We start from the raw sequence: 22333 nt of genomic DNA on the forward strand, positions 1-22333 counted from the left end.
ATTTTAATTCATAAAAAGGGATTTGAGAAATTGACTCTGGTAAAAGAAGTAGGGTAAAATGTCTGCTAGGAACATCTAGTTCTATAAATGACACTCGTCCTTTCAGCTTCTCTTATTCTATTAACGGAAAAAGAAATTGCTGTTGTGAGTGCTGCTGTTGAGCAGCTTTCTAATAGTGCTGGGTTCATGTTGGCACTGCTTTGCCTAGCTGTGCAAATCAGTAGAAACCCAGATTCTCATCTGCATCAGTATTAATATTTCTGACAGTTTAATTGCATCAGATTGGCGCTCCAAGAACACTCAATTGTACTGTAAAAGGGTTTAGCAGCAGTTTAATAAAGCGAAATACATTTCTCCCACTGAATAATTTCTATAACCTGATTATAGGGCAGCAGTCTAATGGGAAATTCAATACATTTTATTTTTACTGGGGTTTTTTTTTGCTCATGGTTTCATATAACTGAAATCCATATGTTGTTTTTAATGCAGATCCTGGCCTCCAATATAAATAAAGCATCTTGAAAAAGAAAAACCTAAAGTATATACTTTAAGTGAGACTCTCCTTTTTTACTAGATGTCTTTTATCTCTATTAAAACACAAAAGCAATTTTGCTGCTGTAATAACTGAGTTCCATACTTCTTTTGAAAATGACTTGACCCTTTATTCTAACATGTCGCGCTCTATTTGAGTAGGAAACTGCCTGATTTTCTGTTAACATTTACATTCTTTAAATGTTGAGGTGCTTCATACTAGTGAAAAACCTAGAAAAAGGGATGAAAGGAGCATTTCAGGGCTGCCTTTATTTAAGCTGGGAGTTTAACAAGATATATTTCTGACCAAGAGTGATTCCTCCCACTCCAGGACAAGAAGTGGGATGGAGTGTCTGCAAGAAGCACTTAATTCGTATAAATGATGGTCTTTGTATCAGCTTCTTTTATTCCATTAATGGTCTAAAAATAGTTGCTGAGGCTGCTTGCAGTCTGTTCAGCTTTTGAGTGGTGCTGGGCTCACACAAATCAACTCACACCATGAGTTACTTTCACATAAGGCATTGCACTGACAGAGGTGTCTTAGCAAAAGCAATGTCCTTGCAGCCTTTGCTGAATGTCAAGGTGAAAACTCAGGGTGAGATCTCACTGCTTCTACCTAGGCTGAGGATTTTATCAGCCTGAAGAAAGCCTCCTGGCCCTAATGATATCAATAAAAGGGCAGTGGTTCTGCTGTCCTGGCCAAGAACTGAAAACAGGTACCAATTTCCAAATGTCCTCATAAGTGCTGATATAAGCTGCGCTACCAATCCTCAAAAATGTTGTATTTTTTATTTAAAATGCATTATTTTGAATTTTTTCCTTATTTGGATGATATTTTCTGAGCATTTTCTTGTAAAGGACAAAATAAGACATGAGCCAAGCAACTAGACAGAAGATAGCTCAGTCTCCTCTCTTTACTCAGAAGAGTCTTCCCCATCTGTGCTTCTACAAAAGGTTTAGAGAGCTAAGTGAGCCTCAAATATTCTGGTGGTTCCTGAACAAATTAAAGTTCAGAACAGCCTCTTGCCTCATACACTTCAGAGCACCTCCTCTGCTGCTACCCTGCTGGGGAGAAAGGCCAGGGATAAGGACTTTCCCACTGGGAGTCCATGAGGAGAAAAGCAGAACATTCCTGCTTGCCCAGGGGTACTTCAAGTTAACAAGGAATAAGTTGTATTTGTAAATGAGGGTTTGAGTGGGTTTCGCTTTTCCAAAACAGTGCTGGTGAAACACCTTTCACAGCAATCTCTCCTCAGCAAAGTAGAAACACAAAAGTGCAGTGGGTTTTCAAATGCAAAAACAGCTAAGGTGTAATTTTAAAGAGAAAACACACAAAAGCTCCCACTACCTTGCCTCATTGCCTGAGACACCCAGAGATCCTCAGTATTTTCTCAGAAGTTACGGATCCCTCACTCCTTGGTACATGGCTGTGCGTGCCAGCATTATTTACACCACCACTCTGGTTCCATTCACAATTCAAGAGTATTTTAAGCTGTGCTTCAGAAAACCCTGAGCCTAGCAAGCAAAGCTTTCTGGTGTGAAAGGACACTTCACAAACTGAATTAGCTGTGGCTTAGTTAGCAGGTTAGTAATTTTTTTTATAAGCTCCACTCCCTGCTGCCAACAGTGTGGCTCTGCTGAGTCTCAGTATGACCCCACTGATAACATCTCACTGTCCTCCCACATATTGGCTCCATCAAATCAATCAAATAAAACCAAGTTATGTCTAAATATTTGCTTTAAAAATTTTTACCAGCTTATATGAGTCTATACTGTGTTAATAATTTAATTCCAGTCTCACAATGTAAATGGGAATAATTTTATATAGAGTCAAATGAAAGGAAGTATATTTTTGTATTTTGTCCCACTAAAGGATGAAATATAAAACTACAAGACTTCTAATATGATGGCTGGGAAATACTGTCTTCCTGTCTTTTCTTTTAATTGTATTTTAATTCACGTATTTTATGTGATGAAATTCATGACATTTCTCCAGAAAGCTGATGCAAATTACACCACTACTAAAATATTTTACCTACTCTGTGTATGGCATACATTAAAAAATTTCCCCACTGGTAATATGATTAATGAAAGGTCCATTTTTACTTTTTCCAAAAATTCCTGTTACCTGTGATTGTACTCTCACCCCCAGGATTTCAACTTCAGCATTCCTAAAGGTACTATTTATTTCACATTTTAATTGCAGATTGTACAGAACCCATCCACTTTGATACTGTCACAGGCTGAAATTATTGCTCACACTTGGAATGGAAGAAAAAGCCTCCCCAAAAGCTTCATTTCCCACCACAACAGTACTTTGGACACAGCAGAATGTGCCCTCCCATTAAATTTCTTACTGCCATTGACACTTTCACTAATAGCAGTGAAAAGCTCTCACTAATTTACATAAAATAAATGTCTCTGTATGAAGCTGAATATTATCATCAGACTCGAAACATCATCTTGTTGAATATAAGATATAAGTGCATTTGCTTAAAGATGCTGAAAAGATTGATTGCTTTTTTACTAGCAGAAAATCCTTGCCTCTTGGTAATAAATACTTACTAATTTTGTAACAGACAGGAAATTAGGAAAGTGCCACATGGCAGTTACTAAAAGCACCAAAATAATAATTCCAACCTCCAGCTACAGAATATTATTATTTAACCTCACTCCACAACTCTTAAGATGTTCATTATCACATGTGATATGATACTTAGAAAAGCCACAAGATGACCACTGCCTGTGAGTGACAGCTCCATGCTACTGACTGAGCCACAACATATTAAAAATAAGATCACATCATTTAACATGGGGATGACTAATCATACATTTAGTCTCTTAGCCATAATTAATATTATGTACATTTAAATCAGTCATGTCAGGCTTTATAACTGAAAGTCAGTTTGAATAGAATAGTCAGCTTTTCAGCAGCATTTGCTTTCAGAAGTCAAGTCCTGGCTGAGTTTTGTGTTTAATATCAAAATATCCAAGCTACTGGGTGCATCGTGATCAAAAGCAAAGCCTGAATCATAAGGAAGATGCAAAGTGTAAACAGCCAGATGACATTGAAGATCATCGCAAATATCTACTTCATTTCATCTGAACTAAACGGAAAAGTGTTTTCTGTCTTTAAGGATTTTGTTCTGGAAAATGGGACATAATTATTTTTTGTGACAACCTCAGCTTTGGTATCTTACCCATGGTTTCTGAAGTCTGGCTGCCAACTACACGAAGAAGCATTGGCTGACTGCTGCCTGACCTCTGCAAAGAGGTAGAAGGAGATGACAGTGTTGTACCATTCACCTTGGCATCTGCCTGTGGCTGAAAGTGAAGAAAAAAAAGTAAGACATTGCCATAACAGCTCACTACTTTATATCTCTGTAATTTTTATTTATTCCATGAATACACACAATTATAGTATTCCAGGCAACCCTGAGGGGAGAGAGAATGATGCATCTGACTCCTTCTTATCAGAAGGCTAATTAATTACTTTATTATACTATTCTATATTATATTCCACTATATTACAATACATCTAAACTGAATCTGCCAAGCACAACTGCACAGAATCTTGTGACTGCCAGCCGACAGTCCTGACACACACACGCATTTGGCCCTGATAGGCCAAGGAAACAAAACACCCTCACTTTGGGTAAACAATCTCCATATTGCATTCTACTTTTGCACAAACACAGGCATAGCAAATAAGGTAAGAATTGTTTTCTTTCCTCTGAGGTTCAGAGAATGTGAAACCCAGAAATATTCTAGGGAAGAACTGTGCCTTGCTTTTCTCTGTGAAGAGAAACGTGGCTACACACAATTTTCAGCCTGTTTTTAAGTAAATTCATCCATGCAGTCAATGCATTTTAATTCTGGATAAAACATGGAAGAAGACTAAATAAGAACACTGAAACCCGATTCCATATTCTCACTTGCAGTCTGTAAAACAATTTTGTACTTTTCTCTGACCTGCCTCTACAGCTATGATTTTTTGGTATGTTCTCGTAATTGATAACGCTGATTGATTCCGTTTGGAGACTCTTCAGAGACGCAGAAGAAGCGCCTGAGGACTCACCTGCTCCAGCAGCTGCCTCAGCCTGTGCAGCTGGGATTCCAGCTGTTTGTTGTGATCCTCCAGGATCTGCATCCTGGCCTCCAGGCGGCCCTTGTGCTGCCGGAGCAGCTTGGCCTCCGCGATGAGCTCGGCGTCGCGCGGGCTCTGCGGAGACACCGGCAGCATCTCCGGGGGGGACGGCAGCGGGGACAGGCCCTTGTGCTCGTGCTGCTGCTTCAGGCGCTCGTACTCGGCCTGCAGGTTCCTGGGGGAGGGACAAGGGGGAAAAGCTTTATGGGCCTGCACGGGGCAGTGACAAGGCGCTCAGTCTCGTGTGGTGTGATGTGTCTCACTTTTCACTGCACCAGCTGCCTTTCCCTCTCCTGAATCTACACACTTATGGGCTCAATCCTTGTGGATCTGCACAGATCTGGTATTAGATGGATCTGTGGTTCAAGTTGCTGTCGGGATCTCTAGCTTGTCAGAGTGACCCCAAGAAAAGTTAGAAAGTCTCTTTTCCCGGCCCGGCGCTTGAAGAAGGAGTCAGGGCACTTCAGTTCTCGGTCTCAAGGTTGTTTATGGTATCTTATCTATAAAAAATTTTCTCCTGTCCTGCTGAGGTCCGTCCAACTGTGTCCCTTCCACACAGTTCCAGGCACTCTGCCTGCCCCTGGGGTGGTGTTATGTCTTTATACTAAAAACTATGTATACAATGTTTACAATTACTTTTCAATACCTATCACCTATGTTAGACAGTGAGCTTCTACTCTAAACCAATCTAAAAGTGCCAACATCACAGCAGAAGATGGAGGCCGAGAAGAAGGAAAAAGGCTGGATATGCCCAGATCCCTCCATCTTGCCTCCTGAACCACCATACCAAACACCCCAAAAATCTACTTTTTCACCCCATGATAACTTCACTATTATTCCACCTAAACTGTTGTGGCTTGCTGATCTTCATCTAAGGTTGGTAACTTGCTCCACGGGTCATAATCAAACCCATAGGTGTTTTGGGCTTTCTGCCAGGCTCTCTGAGCCTCTGGCAAGGGTCTTGGCTGTTCTGAATAGCCAGAGGGATGTTCTGGGTTCCCACAGCTGCCTAAAGGCTCTTGGCATCCCCAGAACTCACAGCTGATTCCCTCCCAGGGCACCTCATGCAGGAGGCTCCAGACATCCTCCCAAAGCCAGGATTGATCTGTCTGTCCTGGGCTCAGCCCTCCCTCAGTTTCCTGCCCTTTATCCTTCCCAGCAGTTTCTTTCCACACATGGCTGCACCTGAGGGGTCATTAGTGCTAAAGGAGGACTCAGAGTTACCACAGCACCTCACAAACACTAAACCAGAGCAGGTGCCACCTGGCTGGCTGATCTATTTTACAGATGACAAACATCAGAGAAGCAACCACACAAAAAGGCAGAGCAAAACACAGAACTTGGCTGTCAGTCAGGTCACATCTCTCTCCTCTCTTCAGATCTGCAAATGCATTTCCAGCCTAGGGCTAAAATTATCAACTGAAGATGAGAATTAGTGACCCGGTCTGTTAAACTGAACTGCACTGGCTTTTGGGGATATAATTTTCATCTTCTTTGTCCTGCCTAGAGTGCTACTGTCTACTGTAACTTTATGGCACTGCCAAGCTTGTTCTTTTATTTCATAAAACTCCAATTTTGCTTCAGTAAAACATTCCATAGATTAATATGATCTATAGTGTTCCACATGAAAAAAAAAAGTCTACCAAGAAGGGAAAGCGCAGAAGGTGAGAAACTGAAACCTTGTTAAAGGTAACAGTGCAAAACCACAAAAATAGTAACTTGTAGCAGAAACTTCATAGGCAAGGGAAGCCTAACAAACTGCACTGGGATTTTCTGCTATGATGTTCTTTTACAGGTTCCCAGAGGGGGAAAACCAGCTCAATGCTCTGGTAACTGCTTACTCATCACAAGCACTGACCCAGATTTTACTTTCTCAAACTTGCTCTTATTTGAGGTTGTGAGAACAGAGACCTTTTCCCAGTTCTGCCTGCAAACCACAACACACTCTGACAGTTTGGTCTGGAAGTGTAACAGCACCTAGGAAATCTCTCAAAAAAGCCCTTCTAAAAGAACATTATTGTGACCAGAAGGAGAACTAAAGCAGAATGCATCATTTCACACGGGTCAGAAAGCAATGCCAAGGACAATGACAAGCCACTGACTGTTCCCCAAAGGTCCCTGAGCTCCTCAGCAGCTGCATGATGGACATGTCCTCACCTGGGACTGTGGCACTGCCCACAACACAATCTCTAAGGGATGTCTGACCTACATGATCCCTCCTCTGCAGAAATTTTAAATTATTAAAAAACAAGAGCTAATAATTTTTAACTTCAGGCTGTTCCAAAATTCAAGATTTCTTTCCTTAAAATCCACACAAAGAGGGATAACTACAGAGATATTTTTTTCCAATGATTTTTTTTAAAACAAAAATTTTATTTTTGTTTAAATGAAATACTGAGTTTCAAGTTCATGAAAATGATCTAGAAAAAAAGGGCTATCTGTACTGGGAATAGATATTGTCATGTAAGTTATGTCTTCTGCCTGACTTAATGTCTTCTGATACTTCTAGCTGAACAAAATGGTAAATAATTAATAAAGATACTGAAGGGAATAGGAATGAAGATGACAACATGATCATTACACATGGTGCTATTGCTGACTGAAGTTTCTACAGGAATGATCAATAAGCCTGCTTTTCACCATGTCCATTGATAGGGGCTATCACTACCCCATGAGGAATTTCCCAGATCCACAATGCAGGCAATACTCTGTGGACAGCAGACTCAAAAGTTGGAAGTGCTGTAAAGCAAAAGATAAAACATCACCCTAAGGGAAACTAAGTAAATACACTTGATCATACTTACAACATAATCAGATACCTTGCTACAAAGATCTGTATCAATATCACCTGTATCAATACAGAGAAGTCCTTCCAGTAATGATGGTATTGAAATAGCAGTAAGGACCAGGGAGTAATTCAGATAAAAATCCTTTCATATCTGATAAAAAATAATTAAAAATCTTTTTGAAAGCCTACAGGAAAAAAAATAATGGGAAAGATTCTGCATATTTTCCAACCAGAGGTGTGTCTGGATTTGGGAGTTCTGTAATTAAATACTATAATACTGTTGGCACAAAGGAATGTGATTCTGAAGGATGCGTGTGGGTGTGCCCAGTGCACCTGTATTACTGAGTTTTCCAGCTGCACCTTTTCAGTCCAGCTACCCAGTCCTTCAACCAGAGAACTGAGCTTCATCATAGCTTCAGAGCCATAGGAGTGATGTGCAGTGCACACAACCAATAATATCATAACTGGGATCTACACATACAGCAATGAAGAGGTGCATTGACATAATGGAAAAAACCTGAAAATTAAAAAAGAAAGAAAGAATTTGAAAACTGCTGTAAGAATATCCTGAGAGAACAAACGGTCCTTATTCTTCCCTCTGGAAGTTTTAAGCTGTGTGGTGAAAGGACTGCTGCTGTGGCACCCAAGGCACTGCCCACATCCCCCAGGGTCCTGAGGAGAGGCACTCTGTGACACTTTCACCATAAAATGGGACATAAGAGAAAGGGGAGATACAAAAATGCTCCTCTCTAAATGAATGCAACTCAGCAAGCATGGGCAGTACATGGAATCCTCACCTCCCTCCACCACTGGAGGCTGTCACAAACAAATAAACAAACAAACAATGCTGCTGCATGTACTCATCACTGGGGAAAGGAACCCTTCTTCAGCAAGAGAATATTAAAAAAAACCACATATATTCCATTTACAATGCTTGCAACACGTTGAGGCATTTGTGAAGAAAAGCAACATAGGAAGCAGGCAGTGCAACCTTGATTTATGCAACTGTACAGAGCTGAGTAGTAAAGAGTGCATGAATTATGAATCACATATATCACTGGCAGCATTAATTGCCTGGTGACAAAAATCCTAGTGGACTCTGTTTGCTGACTAGTCCTCTCAAAGGCAATTGAGAATTTGTGAATTCATGTTATTTCTCATCTCCCTACAGAAAATCAGTGGTCTGAAGAAACAGACAAAGATGGTAACTGAACCACCCTCACTAGAGTGACAGTGTTTACTCAGGATGCTTCACACTCAGAAGATCCAGTTCCCCTTCTTCAATGCCAAAACAAATACCAAGAGGAGCCACAGCATGTTTAGAAATGCATCACTTTCCTGCTGTTGGCAACTGTACAGAAGGAACTTATGTGAGGAGGCCATTCATCAGTCTCCAGGTTTGGAGGAACACTGAAACAGGGCAGCTTTGAGATTCAGGGTGTCACTGCTTTCTCTGTGGCACACAGCCCACTGCACTCCCACTGCAAGTCAGGAAAAGCAAAGGAATGGCAAATAGCTCTGGCTGGAGATCTCATTTACTTAGTTCTTGTACCAGCACAGCTTAGAGCTGGGAGGAAGAGGAGAGAACATGAGAGAAGTCTCCCTCTTACATGCAAGACCTCAGCTAAACTAAAATATTAGGAAGCATCCAATTTCCTGAGTTATTAAAATAGCAGGAAGGTATTTTAATTCTTTGCAAAAAGTTTTGACTCTGTCACTGCAGAACCATGTGCTTTCTATTTAATGTCAGTACAGTACATCCTGGTCAGTATTACCTATCCTACTGTATAACTTATGTAATGTATTGCTTTAGATGGACAACAAAAACTTGTCTTCTCTCTCTCTGAAATACATTCACTCGTGAGGAAATAGTATTAGAGAGGGTTTTATAATTGGATTTTTCTTTTGTATTGCTACACAGTAATAATGCCTTCAATAGCAAGATTGCTTTTTATCTATTGAATTCAGAAATGGTCTTATCACATTATTCCATGTGATGCAAAACTCAGCACAAGCCTGAAGATCTAAAACTCAAATAAAACATTTTCAGCCATTGAAAATATTCTCTAAAATGCTCACATTTTAACAAATATAAATTATTTAGCAGTCAAATCTTAGCCATACATTATTTAAGGAAGTCATACTTACAAGCTACAGAAGCACCACGGTCTTAAAATGCTAGCAGATAAATAATGAATATCTTACAAGAGGTCCTTGGAACTGACAAAACCCGAGCCAGAACCACATCACAGCTAGGTTTGTAAGTTAGAAAATGCATTTCAGAAGAATTCAAAATAGGCAACAGAGCTTTTAAACTGCCCAAAAGCAAAACCTCAGAATTACAATTTCAATGAGTCTTTTTCATTTAACCAACAAGTCAAGATGGAAATACTTGGGAGGCCAGAAACTGTAGCTGAAACCCAAATGGAGGTCAGAATTCAATCAATGGCCCAAAAGAGACAAAGCAAAAAGAAAAGGGCTTTTTTTAAAAAGCAGAAACTGTAGAGAGCAGAAGAAAAAGAGAAATGACAATGAAGTGCCAGTATCACAGCACTGCTTCCTCTGAGTACTTGATACTTGAGGCATCACTTGTGGCTGCTTTCCTGGGAGCTGCTGAGAAGTGACTGCGTGACCTGACTCTCATAGTAAAAGTGAACAAGACACAGCAGAGAGAGCTAAATCTGGGTTAGCAGAAGTTTTCACAAGTGTATGCAACAGGAGTTATGAAAACACAGGCAGGAAAGGGCAACTCTGCACCACATCCAGCTCAGGAGTGGCAGGAGATGCACCCAGGAACAAAGGAATGTCTTCATCCTGAGGCAGTAACAAAAGTTTACATGGAGGGTGTTTCAGGATATGCATGGGAAGGAAGATGCGCTCACCCACTGGGACGAGGTTCACACAAGGAATTAGGTGTCAGGTTGCTGATTACCTTTGGCAGCAGCCAAGAAAAGTTTGCACAAACCCGACGGAGGAGAACGACTGGGAAATAGGAATCCAAAGGGACAAGACTGATTTTAAAAGTAGGTAAGTTACATGAATGCCTCCTGACTGATCCTGTCTGAAGAGCTTATTTTTCTACACAGGAATCTGTGTTTCATCCATAAACTCATGGTCATCTGGCTGTGACAAGCAACCAGGACAACAAGAACTTGTTCACTTCTCAGCAGCTACCTTACATTTTACATACAAGCTATTTATAGCAGTTTGCAGAGACAAAAGTCATGATTTTGTCATAATCAATGAAAATCACAGCAGTGTGACCTCTACACTGTGAGCCAGAGCCAGAGCTCTCTGTGCCTGCTGTGTTGAGCACTCACAAAAGGCAAGGCTGCCTGTGGTGGCATCCCATCCATAACTGTGCCTCCAGTAGCACAAATAAGAAAACACAACCTTACAGACTATAGCTATAGTTTAATCCAGGACTGGCAAACTTCAAACCAGGTATTTTTAAGGTGTAACTCCTGCCAGAGATATTTTACCACCTCTCATCAGTAATTGTTAAATTAAATAAAGCCCATGCAGAAATTTAAGGCATGAACTCTTAAAGAGCTTTTTAGCTTATTTAGCTATCTAGCTCCATGTTATACTAGTTTCCATATATTACCTTTCTAATCAAAACCTAGTCTGCTTTAGAAGTCACCCTCCTTTCTGCTAGGCAGCTTATTTTGTATACAGAGAGAAAAGCATTACAATTTTTTTCCTTCTTCCATGATTCACTACACAATGCTGTTTAAAAAATAACACCCATCTCCTGGAAACCAAGCTATCTTATCATCTGTATTGTACTAGCTACTAGATATTTCTAAGCTACAGTCCTGAACATGCAAAGTGTGATGTCTTATTTCAAAATACTGATTTTCCTTCACTTCAGAAAGCACTTGGGTTTTATGTGGTATGTAGCAGGAAGTCTGTGGTTTGCTTCAAACAAAATCTCCCTGCTGTTCAGTGAGCAAGAGCTTTGTTTACTACAGCTTTCTGTGTGAAACATAGCCCTCATTCTTGATGCCTACAATCTTCTCCCTTCTCCCAGACCCTCCTGATAAAAAGTCTCTGATGGAGCCACAGTAATTGATTAGCACCATCCAAAGAAGACATACATGGAGAGAAGATCTATGACACTGCCAGCTCCTGCATTATTTTCTTGACAAGTCTAAGGTAAATGATTAGTGCATTAAACCCTCAATGTAAGCAGAAGTACCTAGCTCTTACAGAAGCAAGAAAAAAGAGCATGAAAATGCCAACAGACTGTACTAAAAAAGCTGAAGATAGAGAAGACAAACAAACCCATGGGTTTTTTTTGGTAGAACTAAATGATTTATATCTTACAGTCTCATTTTGGCAATCCACATAGTTGTAACTACCAATCTTTCAGGGTCAGGATCTCCTGGTTTTTGTGCTGATGGCCCAAGATTCCAGAGTACTGTATAAAGAGGACTGCAGTGCTAGGAAATGGGAATCCAAAGGATTGCTTCAAGTATCCACTTGGAGGTTTTTTTTAAGGTGATTAATGAAGATGACTTCAATTAAATTTGAAGTTGAAAGTGTTAAATGATACTTTGAATTGAAAGATTGAAGAAATGGCAACAAGCAACACCAAACAAAGAGAAAGAGGACCCAACTTTTACCCACTATGAAATTATTTATTTGTTAGAAAAAAAAATGCAGTTTTGTAACTCATTTGATCCCTAAAAATATATAATTGTTTTGCAGAGTTTTTACTGCAAATTCAGCAGCTGGTGGTATGACCCACCTGTTCTCCTCCTCCAGGTCTGCGAGGATTCTCTCCAGTTCCCCTCTCTCCTCACTCTCCAGAGAAATCAGGATCTGGGCAGGGCTTCGGGGCTGGCTCAGGGGGGACTCCTGGTTCAGGCTTTGGCAGTAGTGCTGGATTAACAAGTGTTCATCATCACTGCAAAACAGAGCAGGGTAAAACAGGCTGTTCCCTTCCTGCTTTTCAGCTTCACAGTGAATATGAGGAGATGATTCACTCCCAGGCTCTCATTTCTTACAAAGAGATTTGCTGAACTCTTTGTAACCGTGATGCACCTTAAAGCAGAATCTGCTGACCTGTTTCACTGAGTCTCTGGCAATTTTCGTTCTCTGCAGAGACCACCTCCCTCCTCCTCTGCTTCTCAGATACCTAAAGCCAAGTTTTGCAACAGCTGGCAACCTCAGCTCTCCTCTTTTGACAAACTTCAATTAGGAATTTGCTTGCAAAAAAAAAAAAAAAAAGCAATCTTCTGCTGCCTGATCTGCATTGTGTGGAAGGGTCACTCAAGCAAGGGCAGTGCATTTAATTTATTTTTGTACCTACAACCTATCCTTATGTAGTAAGGGTGTGCTTTATTTATCTTTTTTTATCTATAAAATTCTAAATTAGGTAAACAAAGAAAAAAACCCTGAACTAATATAAAAAATATGTTATTTTCCACTCAGATATTTGGCTTTTTTTTTAAATTTAAAAGTGATGTACACTTTCAGAATAGAAATATATTCTGTTTAATACATAGGATCTATTTCTATTGCCCCTGAAGCTGTCTGGCATCTGAAAACAGAAATATCTCTGGAAGAGAAAAGGAAATACAATTCTGAAGACCTCAATCACCTCCCAGAACTACAGGGATTGTTTTAGGTGTGGTTTAGATGCTAAGAAGATGCATCCAAGCCCTAAGCAATGCAACTTACACCAGCAGAGAAACCATGAAAGGTTTCCTTTGACACCATAGCACAGGGTCAATAAAAATGACACCGCTGTTAGAAATTTTACAGAACAAAATAATTCAGTCTAGTCAGTCCAGGACTTTTCCCTGTTATGTTTCTAAACCAGAATTTAACAGGCATTTTGAACAGCTGTTATTGTTCAAAAATTATAATTTTCCTTGTTTTCATTTGTTCCTGAAAATGTTAATGATGCAATTTTATGTCTGCAGGAGTGCCAAAGCAATGTAGAGCACATTAACATCAGTTCATAAAAGAGAAGTATTAATTTTTCACAAAAGGAGAGGCTTGCCAGTTCCTAAATTTATACTTTTCATGAAGCACTTCAACTGTGATTTCCTTCAAACCACTGCTTTGCATTTATAAATATTCTTACAGATCTTAAGTGAATTAACTGTGAACAAATGCCATAACTATTGTAGTAAAATGGCACTTTACAAGCATACTCTATTTGTGTGATTTTCAGCCTGCACAGATATTTTATACATCATTGCAGTGACACTACATAATGAAACAATTTGTGATATATAAATATATGTGTTGTATTTTCATTTCCTGCCTTCCTTGTTTCCATCTATCACTCTACCTGTACTGATTAGCCAAATAATCCAAACCCTGCAAGAATAACAAATAATACTTAGGCATAATCTGACAAGCAAAACCAAAATAATTACAGTTGTGAATTCATGGTAAGCTTTGATTTTGCTGCAATTTGTATCTATCTGGATAATATTTCTTCCAAAATTCAAAATGCACAGTTTTATTCTCATTTTAATAGTTGAAACTGAGGAACAAACTGGATAGTTACCTTATTAATTGAATCATGCTAGTACAACTTCCAATTGACCAAAAAAAAGATCTGAACAGAAAGACCAAAGTGTAATACAAGAGATACAGTGTATGCATGATTCCTGTGACAAGGACACTGAAATATTTCAGTGGGACAACACAAAATTCCATCTATTAGAGCATTACTACTATCCAAAGTAATACAAAATTATCATATGACTTGGAAACAAAGTTTTCATTAACTGTACAAAATTTACTGACATTGCATCAATATTAACTTTGAGGGGTCATTTTAACTTTTCCCTTTTACCAATATATTAACACAACTTACTTGGTTCTACAGGAGATTTTCTTTCAAAACTGGTAAACAAAAATCCTACCAAGTCAAAAGTGAAACTATTTTGAAACAAAGAAACAGCTTTATTGCTATCTGAGCTCACAGGCTCAGAATCAACCTCATGAAATGCTATTCATTTATTCATTTGTTATCTCAATTTAAGTGAATGAAAATTGGCCAGAATTCTGTGTTGTAAAGGACTGCTACAAATTTAATTGTCTGAATTAAAAAAAAATCCATCCCTTAAACTGTGATAAGGATGAGATCATGCAGAACAGATAAAAATGTTTTTAGAGAAGTTGGAGTTTTCATATTTGGTTGATTTAGAATCCATGCTATGGCTTCTCCTACACAGTTAATGAACGCAGAGGAAATTTTCACACACACCCATGACGTAGCTGCTTCTCAGAAACATTACCCACTGTTAGTTCTATGTCCTCTTATTCAGAGAATAAAAAACACCAAGAATATTATCAGAGGAGAACCACAAAGGGTTTCAGTGAGATTGCAGATATAACTACTTCTTAAAAATCAAAACTCTTATTTATAACTCTACATTTAAAGTAATACAATGAATGCTTGTCAGTGATCTGTCCAACTTACAGTTTACTACTGCTAGTATTTCACAATGATGATCACTCCCTCCTGGCTTACTTTCAATATATTTCACGTATTTGTACACCAAAGATTTCTGTTTAGCCTCACTTATGTTTTATATGACACTTTTCCCACACTAACACTTTCTAGCTTACAGCAATTTAACCATGCTTAAGCTAGAACTAAGATAGAAAAGGTTTTTGTATTTTTGTCCTTAGAACTCATCAGACAAAGACGTATCTTGAATATGGAAATTATTTGCTGAATACAGCAGTAATGTTTGAAAATAAAGTAATAGTTTTAATTTTGAAGGTATCAATCATTTGTTGTATAAATTTGGTATTAAGCTATAAGCCATTAATCCAGACACTATGATACAAATTGAAAGGACATGAGCACACCATTAAATTGAACCAGATGTGATACATGGCCATGCAAATTCAGCACTACAAAATTTCATTACAAGTTATTAACATTCCCAAGGAAATACATGTCAAAACCACAGAAACAGCCTACTTACATGCTCTCATTAGGTGAAATACTGTCATTTAGGTAAGAACCATTGGTGTTCTCCATTTCTGCTAGCCTGTGGAAAAATAAACAAGACTCATTAAAACCAATTACGTTTTTCAAAAACTTTGTTTGTTCTAACATTCTGGAAAGAATTAAAGAGCGTGATGTTTTTGATGAATTTGAAGCTCAAATTAATTTACACTCACTGTTGATTACCAAAAGGTTTTGCAATAAGGTATCACAAAAGATTGTTTGCTACAATGGCCTGGCTAAACTCACTTCTAAGTTTTCAGCCCTTTCTCTGAGGTTATATTCCAACTTCTCTTGAATATTTAATTCCAAAATCAAAGAAAAGCCTTAAGATGCCAGGGGATTACACAAATTGCTTTGTACCTGGCAATGTCATTGTCCAAACTGTAACAATCAGTCATTTCTCATTAGTTTTCACACTCAGCCCCTCCTAAACATCCTGCATAATTCAGAAACACCTCTCCTGATCAAGTGATACTAGAGGAGAGAAAGAGGCTGGAATTTTTCATTACCTCGGCCCTTGAAAATTTACTTGCTTGGTGGAAAAAGATTTTCACCTTTGTGCAATTAATCATTTTTTTGATTCTTAGGAGCAGTATGAAAGCAGAGAATTGAACTAAATCAGTGATATATCACTATTTCAATCCTCCAAATCAAGGAAAAATCCTGCTTGTGGCATTTCATGAGGTGAATTAACATTACAATGACACCTGAGATTAATATGAGAGTTTGGAGGTTTCTGCTCTTCTCATTTGTACTATGATATCAGGGTCCATATTAAAAACTAAACCTCATGTAGAATCATAGAAGGGTTTGGGTTGGAAGGAGCTTTTAAAGGTCTCCAGTCCAACCCCCCTGCACTGAGCAGGGACATCTTCAACTCAAACAGAGCTCCATCCAGTCTGACCTTAAATGTTTTCATGGATGGGATATCTACCACCTCTCTGGGCAACCTGCTCCCAGTGCTTCATCATCCTCATTGCAAAATTCCTTCCTTACATCTAGTCTGAATCTGTCCTCTTCTACTTTAAAACACTACCTCTTGTCCTATTGCCACAGGTCCTATTAAAATATCAGTAAGAGTGAGGACCCCAAGGGACCCAAAAACCAATTCTGACCACAGAGATGCTCTGGCATGCAAGTTAGGACAGGCTGGTTAACAACAACCACAGATGATGTTCTTGCATCCCAGAGCCTGGAAAGCAAAACCCCAAACTTTATGTTTTTTTAAGAAGTGCTCAGCTCTTCTTAAGTAATTTTAGAGAAAGATCTGCCTAAGGTCCAGCTGGTCTCATACCTGCTAGCATAATGTTCAATGCGTGAATGAGTATCATCGTGTGAGAGCTGAGGGGACGAGGCAGGCCTATAAGGCAGAAAACACTGATTAATCACAAACAATACCCCTTTCAAAGTCAAAAGACACTTAGCTATGCCTATACCCTCACATCTCTATGCCTTATGGCATGTTTGGTAAAAAGCAAGTCAGAACTCCAGGTGCTGTGTGTGCCTCCTCAGGCCATCGGTGCAATGTTTTGTGGTGCCACTCTGGGCATTTTTGACCATCTGCAATCCGTCTGTTGCCACGACTCTTCTTCACACCAACTCCCAAAGAAGCTTCTTCCAAAGGATTTACAGAAGAGCTTTCACCCTGGTTTTCCCTTCACACCTGCCTCCTTCATTGGCATTTCTGCTTCAGGCTGCCAGTGTGCTGCTGGGAACCTCTCCTCTGCCTCCCACCCTGCTCCAGTGCCTGCTTCCAGCACATCCCACCTAAAAGAGCCTTTAAGAATTATTCCATGAGCAGCTAGAAATAAATACAAGAAGCATAAAATGTCTGAAAGGAGCCTTTAATAACACACTGCAGACACTGATGATTTTGGCTCATGTCTTTCAAGAGTTGCTATCTCAATGGTAGCTCAGTGTGTTATACAGGGGGACACTAAGTTATGTTGGGTTTTCTGTCTGACAGATGGCATGAAGTTCTCTTCAGTTTTCTGTTGATGAAAAGAATTCATTGGAGTTTTCTTGTCAATTATAGTATTGTTTCTTTTAGTCTCACATCTGGAAAACATCAACATTAAATTATGTTGCCTCTGCAGTTCAGACAGCACCCTTTGCTGCCATGTGGGATTTAGCCAATCTACATGTATTGAGAAGTGCCAGATTAACAAGAAGTGATGCAGCTTCCCAAACTGAATGGCAATTTTATACTTTTGCTAAATTTCAACTGCCCTTTATTACATCTCTGCTGACTCTCCTTATGGGACTCCTGACTGAGGAAGGAATTTCTCCCCATTTTTAATTGCTGGATACTGTGGCTCAGACTGCCCAAAAGTGATTGTATTGCATTGCACTAGCTGACAGGTTTTGTATTTAGGTTATAAACCAAAACTGTAATAATCTTCTGGTTTGTAATGTTCCCATGTTAGGAGTTTGAGAATCCTGATGTCAATCTACTGGACTCCTCAGTTTCCAGGTTTCTAATCAGCCTCCAAAGGGCTCTAGATTAGGATCCTTCTGAAATCATAGAGCTGTATGCTGGATACACAGAATTTGTCATCATTAATATCTCTTCTCACAGAACAAAGTTTCTCCTCTTTAAGACATTACAGACCAAGTATAACAAGTATAACAAGTCTCATTTTGTCTTTGAAATGAATTTTGGCCTCTACTTTTACTCATCACATATTCAAGCATTACTACAGCACACCAGAGGACAAATACTCAGTTCACAGAGTTCCTGAGTGCAGCAGTGATTCAGTGGATGGGGGAATTGTTTCTCTGTGATTCTATCCCATTCTGTGTAAAAATGTGCAAGGAAGGGAGGGGAAAAGGATGTAATTTCTTTAGAGCAGTGGATCATGGAGCAGGATAATGATAGTTTTCTGATAAATTGAAGTTACCCACAATTTTAATTTTTTTTTTGTCATACAACAGATGTTAAGCTTGTCTTAACTGGTACCATCAATGCAAGAAGAGTTCTTGTTTTCAACACACACACAAATGTTGATGCTAATACTATGCATAGACTAGGAAATATGTGTTAAAAGTAGTTTCAATTTTGAGTTGGATCATTCTCTTAGTGCCTCTCACCATGGCACTGCACATTGTACCAGTACGAAAGAAGGGACACCACTTGGTTGGGACCTGCTGGGCAATGAGATGTCTCTTTTTGCAGTAGTGCATGGCAAAATGTGAGGCTTGACTGCATGAATATATCCTTGCTGTCTTGAAATCATGCTGCAACTTCAGAAGTGACCAAGTTGTGTAATAATATAAAAAGATATATTTTTAAAAAGACAGTATGATGTTGGAGTTGATTTTGCCAGCTGCAAGCAGGGAGTGAGGCTGCAATTCCAGGTCTGTCTCTACTTCAGAACATACTGCAGTGGAGATATACCTCAAACAGCTTTTTAGAAGTTTGCTTAAGAAAGCAAACCTGCTAGAGAAGCATAGCTTTGTGTTGAATTCAGCTGCTCAGAGGTACTTTTGCCAGTCTCTGAGCAAACTTGAGAATGATTGTGCTGTATTTTACATACTCTCAGTGACCGACCACCTGTGCTAGAGCTCACAGTCCTTCCTTTCTGAGCACACACACTCAGCACCCCTAATCAGCTCAAACAGTCAGCAGGAAGGCTGAGTGACACAGCCAATATTTAGCCAAGATAACCATCCCTTTTACAAGGGCTCCACAGCTGCCTTGTTCAAGCTGGGGTCTGCAGGAGCAGCCTGGGAATTCTAGTCAAGTCAAGTGCTGACCAGGTGGCAAACACCACTTTCCTGCAATTCCCTGCACCCCTGGAGGCCTGGCTGGCAGGATAAGGGTATTTTTCTTTGTTCAGCATTTTAGTTTATCCTTCCTGAAAGTGTAGAAACAAGTAAATTGTCTTTGTATCATTGTACCATCACAGTTCAAGTTAGATACACATTCTCACAACTTGTGAACTGTCCCTTTAATGCCTGGCAAGCAGCATATCTGGGCAAAACACTGGATAATAAGCAGTAAGAACCATTACTTTCCAACAAAAAAAGTTATCTATTTATAAGCAGTTCCAGGTATACCACATGTTGGTGTCAGAACAGCACTAGCATTGCTGAGTGCTGCCAGGTGATGCTTTTCTGAGGCACTTCAAGGAAAACCAGAAAACTGGCATAAGAGCACCAGAAAAAGGCATGAGTGTAGAAAACATGGGAAAGCTTTATGATAACTGGCTTGTCTGCTGAAGTTGGAATCGCCCTGTAAGCAAGAAAAAGCTTTAAACCTGGGTAGCTCAGTAACTTGAATTGCAGATCAAGTGCTATAGCATGAAGGAAAGAAATAAAGTTAGCAGAACAAAATTAAGGGCAATTCTTTCCAGCCACTATTAATTTCTTATTTTTCTGGTTCCTTGTCAGACCAGATTGAAGGATTATGCTCTGGAAGATACCTGAGTTAGTCTGACAAAAAGTGCAACCTCTCTGCACAAATCCTGCTCCTCAGTATATCTCAAGTTTTCTCGAGCATTACATGTGAGTTAAACTCCCTGTAGTATATAACAGCAAACCTCTGGTGTGAAGCTATCAGTGTAGGCACACCACAGTGTTACTACTATAAATAACTAGGAATGACCCTGTTATGACAGCTTAATTTCATATTATGTCAGACGCAGTGATAGCATTCCACATGATCCAAGCTTTCTTCAACTGTCACTTTTAGCTTTGCAATTGTTCTGAAAGATAAGGAATCTAGATCCATAGTTGCATCTATAAAAGTGCATCCTCAAGCTCAAAGCCCCTCTATTTCAGTCTGCCTTCAGACTTTTGGCATTCTCTGTGGGTAAATACTCAGCCATGAGGTTTGCAGTATTGGATGTGCTTCCTGATTGCCTAAATTTCCTAGAGGTAGAGCACTCCCCTTAGCTTCCCAAGGGTTTGTGCTCCCAATGAAAATTATAAATCAATATTCCAGTGTATACATTTCACTCTTGTTTATTCTACAAAAAGTTCAATGGAGGTGCAAGCCATATACATTTCACCATATAGAAATATAAAAAAATCTATTTATTAGTTTCTTGTTAGTTGTCAATATGTGAATTAAAATTAATCCTTATTTAACAATATTCTAGAAGCATCTGTGTAACACTAGAAGTAGCAAATGCCACAATAGTAAATATATATCTATCTTTAGTTTATGCTGAGGATATTTACTACAACAGTAAGACAATGCATGTGCTGGAGTGGTGCAAGAATGAAAATCCATTCCACAGCTGAAAATCCCTGCTTTTTTAACTTCTGAAAAAATACAGTAAACATTTCCCCATTTCAACCTGCCTTCACAAATCTGAATGTATCTACAAAACTGTAATAAAATACCCAGTGAGCTCTGGATTAATTGGAGCACTCAAGTGTGCACGGTTGCACATAAAACCAAATTATACCTTTATCTGCAAAACTGTGTCATTCCTGAAACTGAATTAAATCCAGATCAAGTTCAATCTCTGTCATTCAAAAAGCATTTAGTATACATTCAGAGGGATTGACACTTATTCAGAAACACAGGCTTTTAAATGACAAACTTTGATAAGCATTAGTAGGTCTGCACGAAACCCTGTTAATTCCATGAAAAACACATACTCCAGAAAGAGTACACAGTACAAAATCCATGACTGCTGAAAATTCCAGGGTTTATCTCATTCTACTCATTTGGGATCAAAACATTCCTTCAGAGAGTGCATCAAAGGAAATAATCATAAAGAAAGAAGGAAATGATCTCATGTAAAACTGAACAAAGAAATAAACAAAAAGAAAAAGTGAGGGAGCGCAGCAGCAGTAGCAGCAGCAGCACACTTCAGCAAAAGTACTCACGCAGAATCTACTGGCCAGAAGTTGATCAGAGTAACAGGACTGCAAGACAAAAAATGAGGAGGTGAAGAGAAAGGCAGAAGAAACTCAGCAGCAAAATAATTACAGAAAGTTTAAAAAAAAAAGTCACAATAACTAAAAAGCAGAAATCCAACAGACCAACATGAATGGCTGTGAAGAGCAACCAACCAAAAAGTGAGAAAAAAACCTTGAAATCTAAAATTTAAAAAGAGAAAGAGAAAGAGCGAGAACAAGCTGCGTGCAATTGCCATTAAACAACTGATTAAATGTGTAAAAAACCAAAGGGAACTGGGTTAAGTCATTGATTTCTCCATGTGCATCATTACTGCTTTTTTTTTTCCATGAAGACATGAGTCACTTAGTAAGACTAAATTTATAGGCTGAGAAAAGAAGAAATCATCTAGGAAGGTCACAAACACCATAGCCTAATTAATAAAATAAAACCAAGGAAAGATACCCATTTGGAAGAAAATAAAAATTTAATGAATGTATCATTAACCTCCAAATTGCACATCAAACTAAGAAGTCTGTAAGACTGCCAGAAAGACTGTGAGTATTTTTTGTTTTTTGCTAACTGAAGCTGAAGCTCCTGCGTAAGGACAGGTGAAAGCAGATAAAGGCAATGGCAACTGGAAGCCCAGCTTGTGTTTTCCTGCCAGGCGAAGTAAACAGAAATGAAAGACATAAAGAGGCTTTATGCATTTAGGAAGTGAAAGGAGTTGGCACCAGCTGGGGAGTTCAAATTGTGTACCAAATGAATTGCTACTTAAGATACTTCAGAGCTACTCACGTTTCCATGTTGTCTCCCTCCAAGACAGTCTGCACAGGCAGGTAGCCCATTCGTGGGTGCTTTGCAAAATATCTTTTTGTTCGAAATTTGTTTTTTAGTACCTTGGCAAAGTCACGGACATCTTCTCCTGAAGTTGTCTGAAAGTCACAAATCATAATGAAATCATCTTTCATGAGGTTGTCACTGTTTTTTCAATTGCCTTTTCCTTTGCTGGGTCTCTTGGAAGAG

The 22333-nt window shown here is 39.1% G+C and overlaps 1 protein-coding gene across 5 annotated transcripts in view; it reads right to left on the minus strand.

Moving 5' to 3' along the window:
• DMD (dystrophin) overlaps positions 1–22333 on the minus strand; it is a 979219-nt gene that overhangs the window by 17129 nt on the left and 939757 nt on the right. For 3 of the 5 annotated variants that reach the window (XM_058822052.1, XM_058822018.1, XM_058822035.1), the window contains 7 exons: positions 22106–22242; positions 21298–21336; positions 16751–16816; positions 15431–15496; positions 12220–12378; positions 4610–4853; positions 3732–3855 (listed from right to left, as the gene is read on the minus strand). In XM_058822052.1, coding sequence (XP_058678035.1) covers positions 3732–3855; positions 4610–4853; positions 12220–12378; positions 15431–15496; positions 16751–16816; positions 21298–21336; positions 22106–22242 — 835 coding nt within the window. The remainder of the gene's footprint in view (positions 1–3731; positions 3856–4609; positions 4854–12219; positions 12379–15430; positions 15497–16750; positions 16817–21297; positions 21337–22105; positions 22243–22333) is intronic. The other 2 variants (XM_058822026.1, XM_058822043.1) reach the window with 1 other exon arrangement.

Source organism: Ammospiza caudacuta, chromosome 2 (assembly GCF_027887145.1).
Source record: "Ammospiza caudacuta isolate bAmmCau1 chromosome 2, bAmmCau1.pri, whole genome shotgun sequence".
NCBI classification, from domain to species: Eukaryota; Metazoa; Chordata; class Aves; order Passeriformes; family Passerellidae; genus Ammospiza; species Ammospiza caudacuta.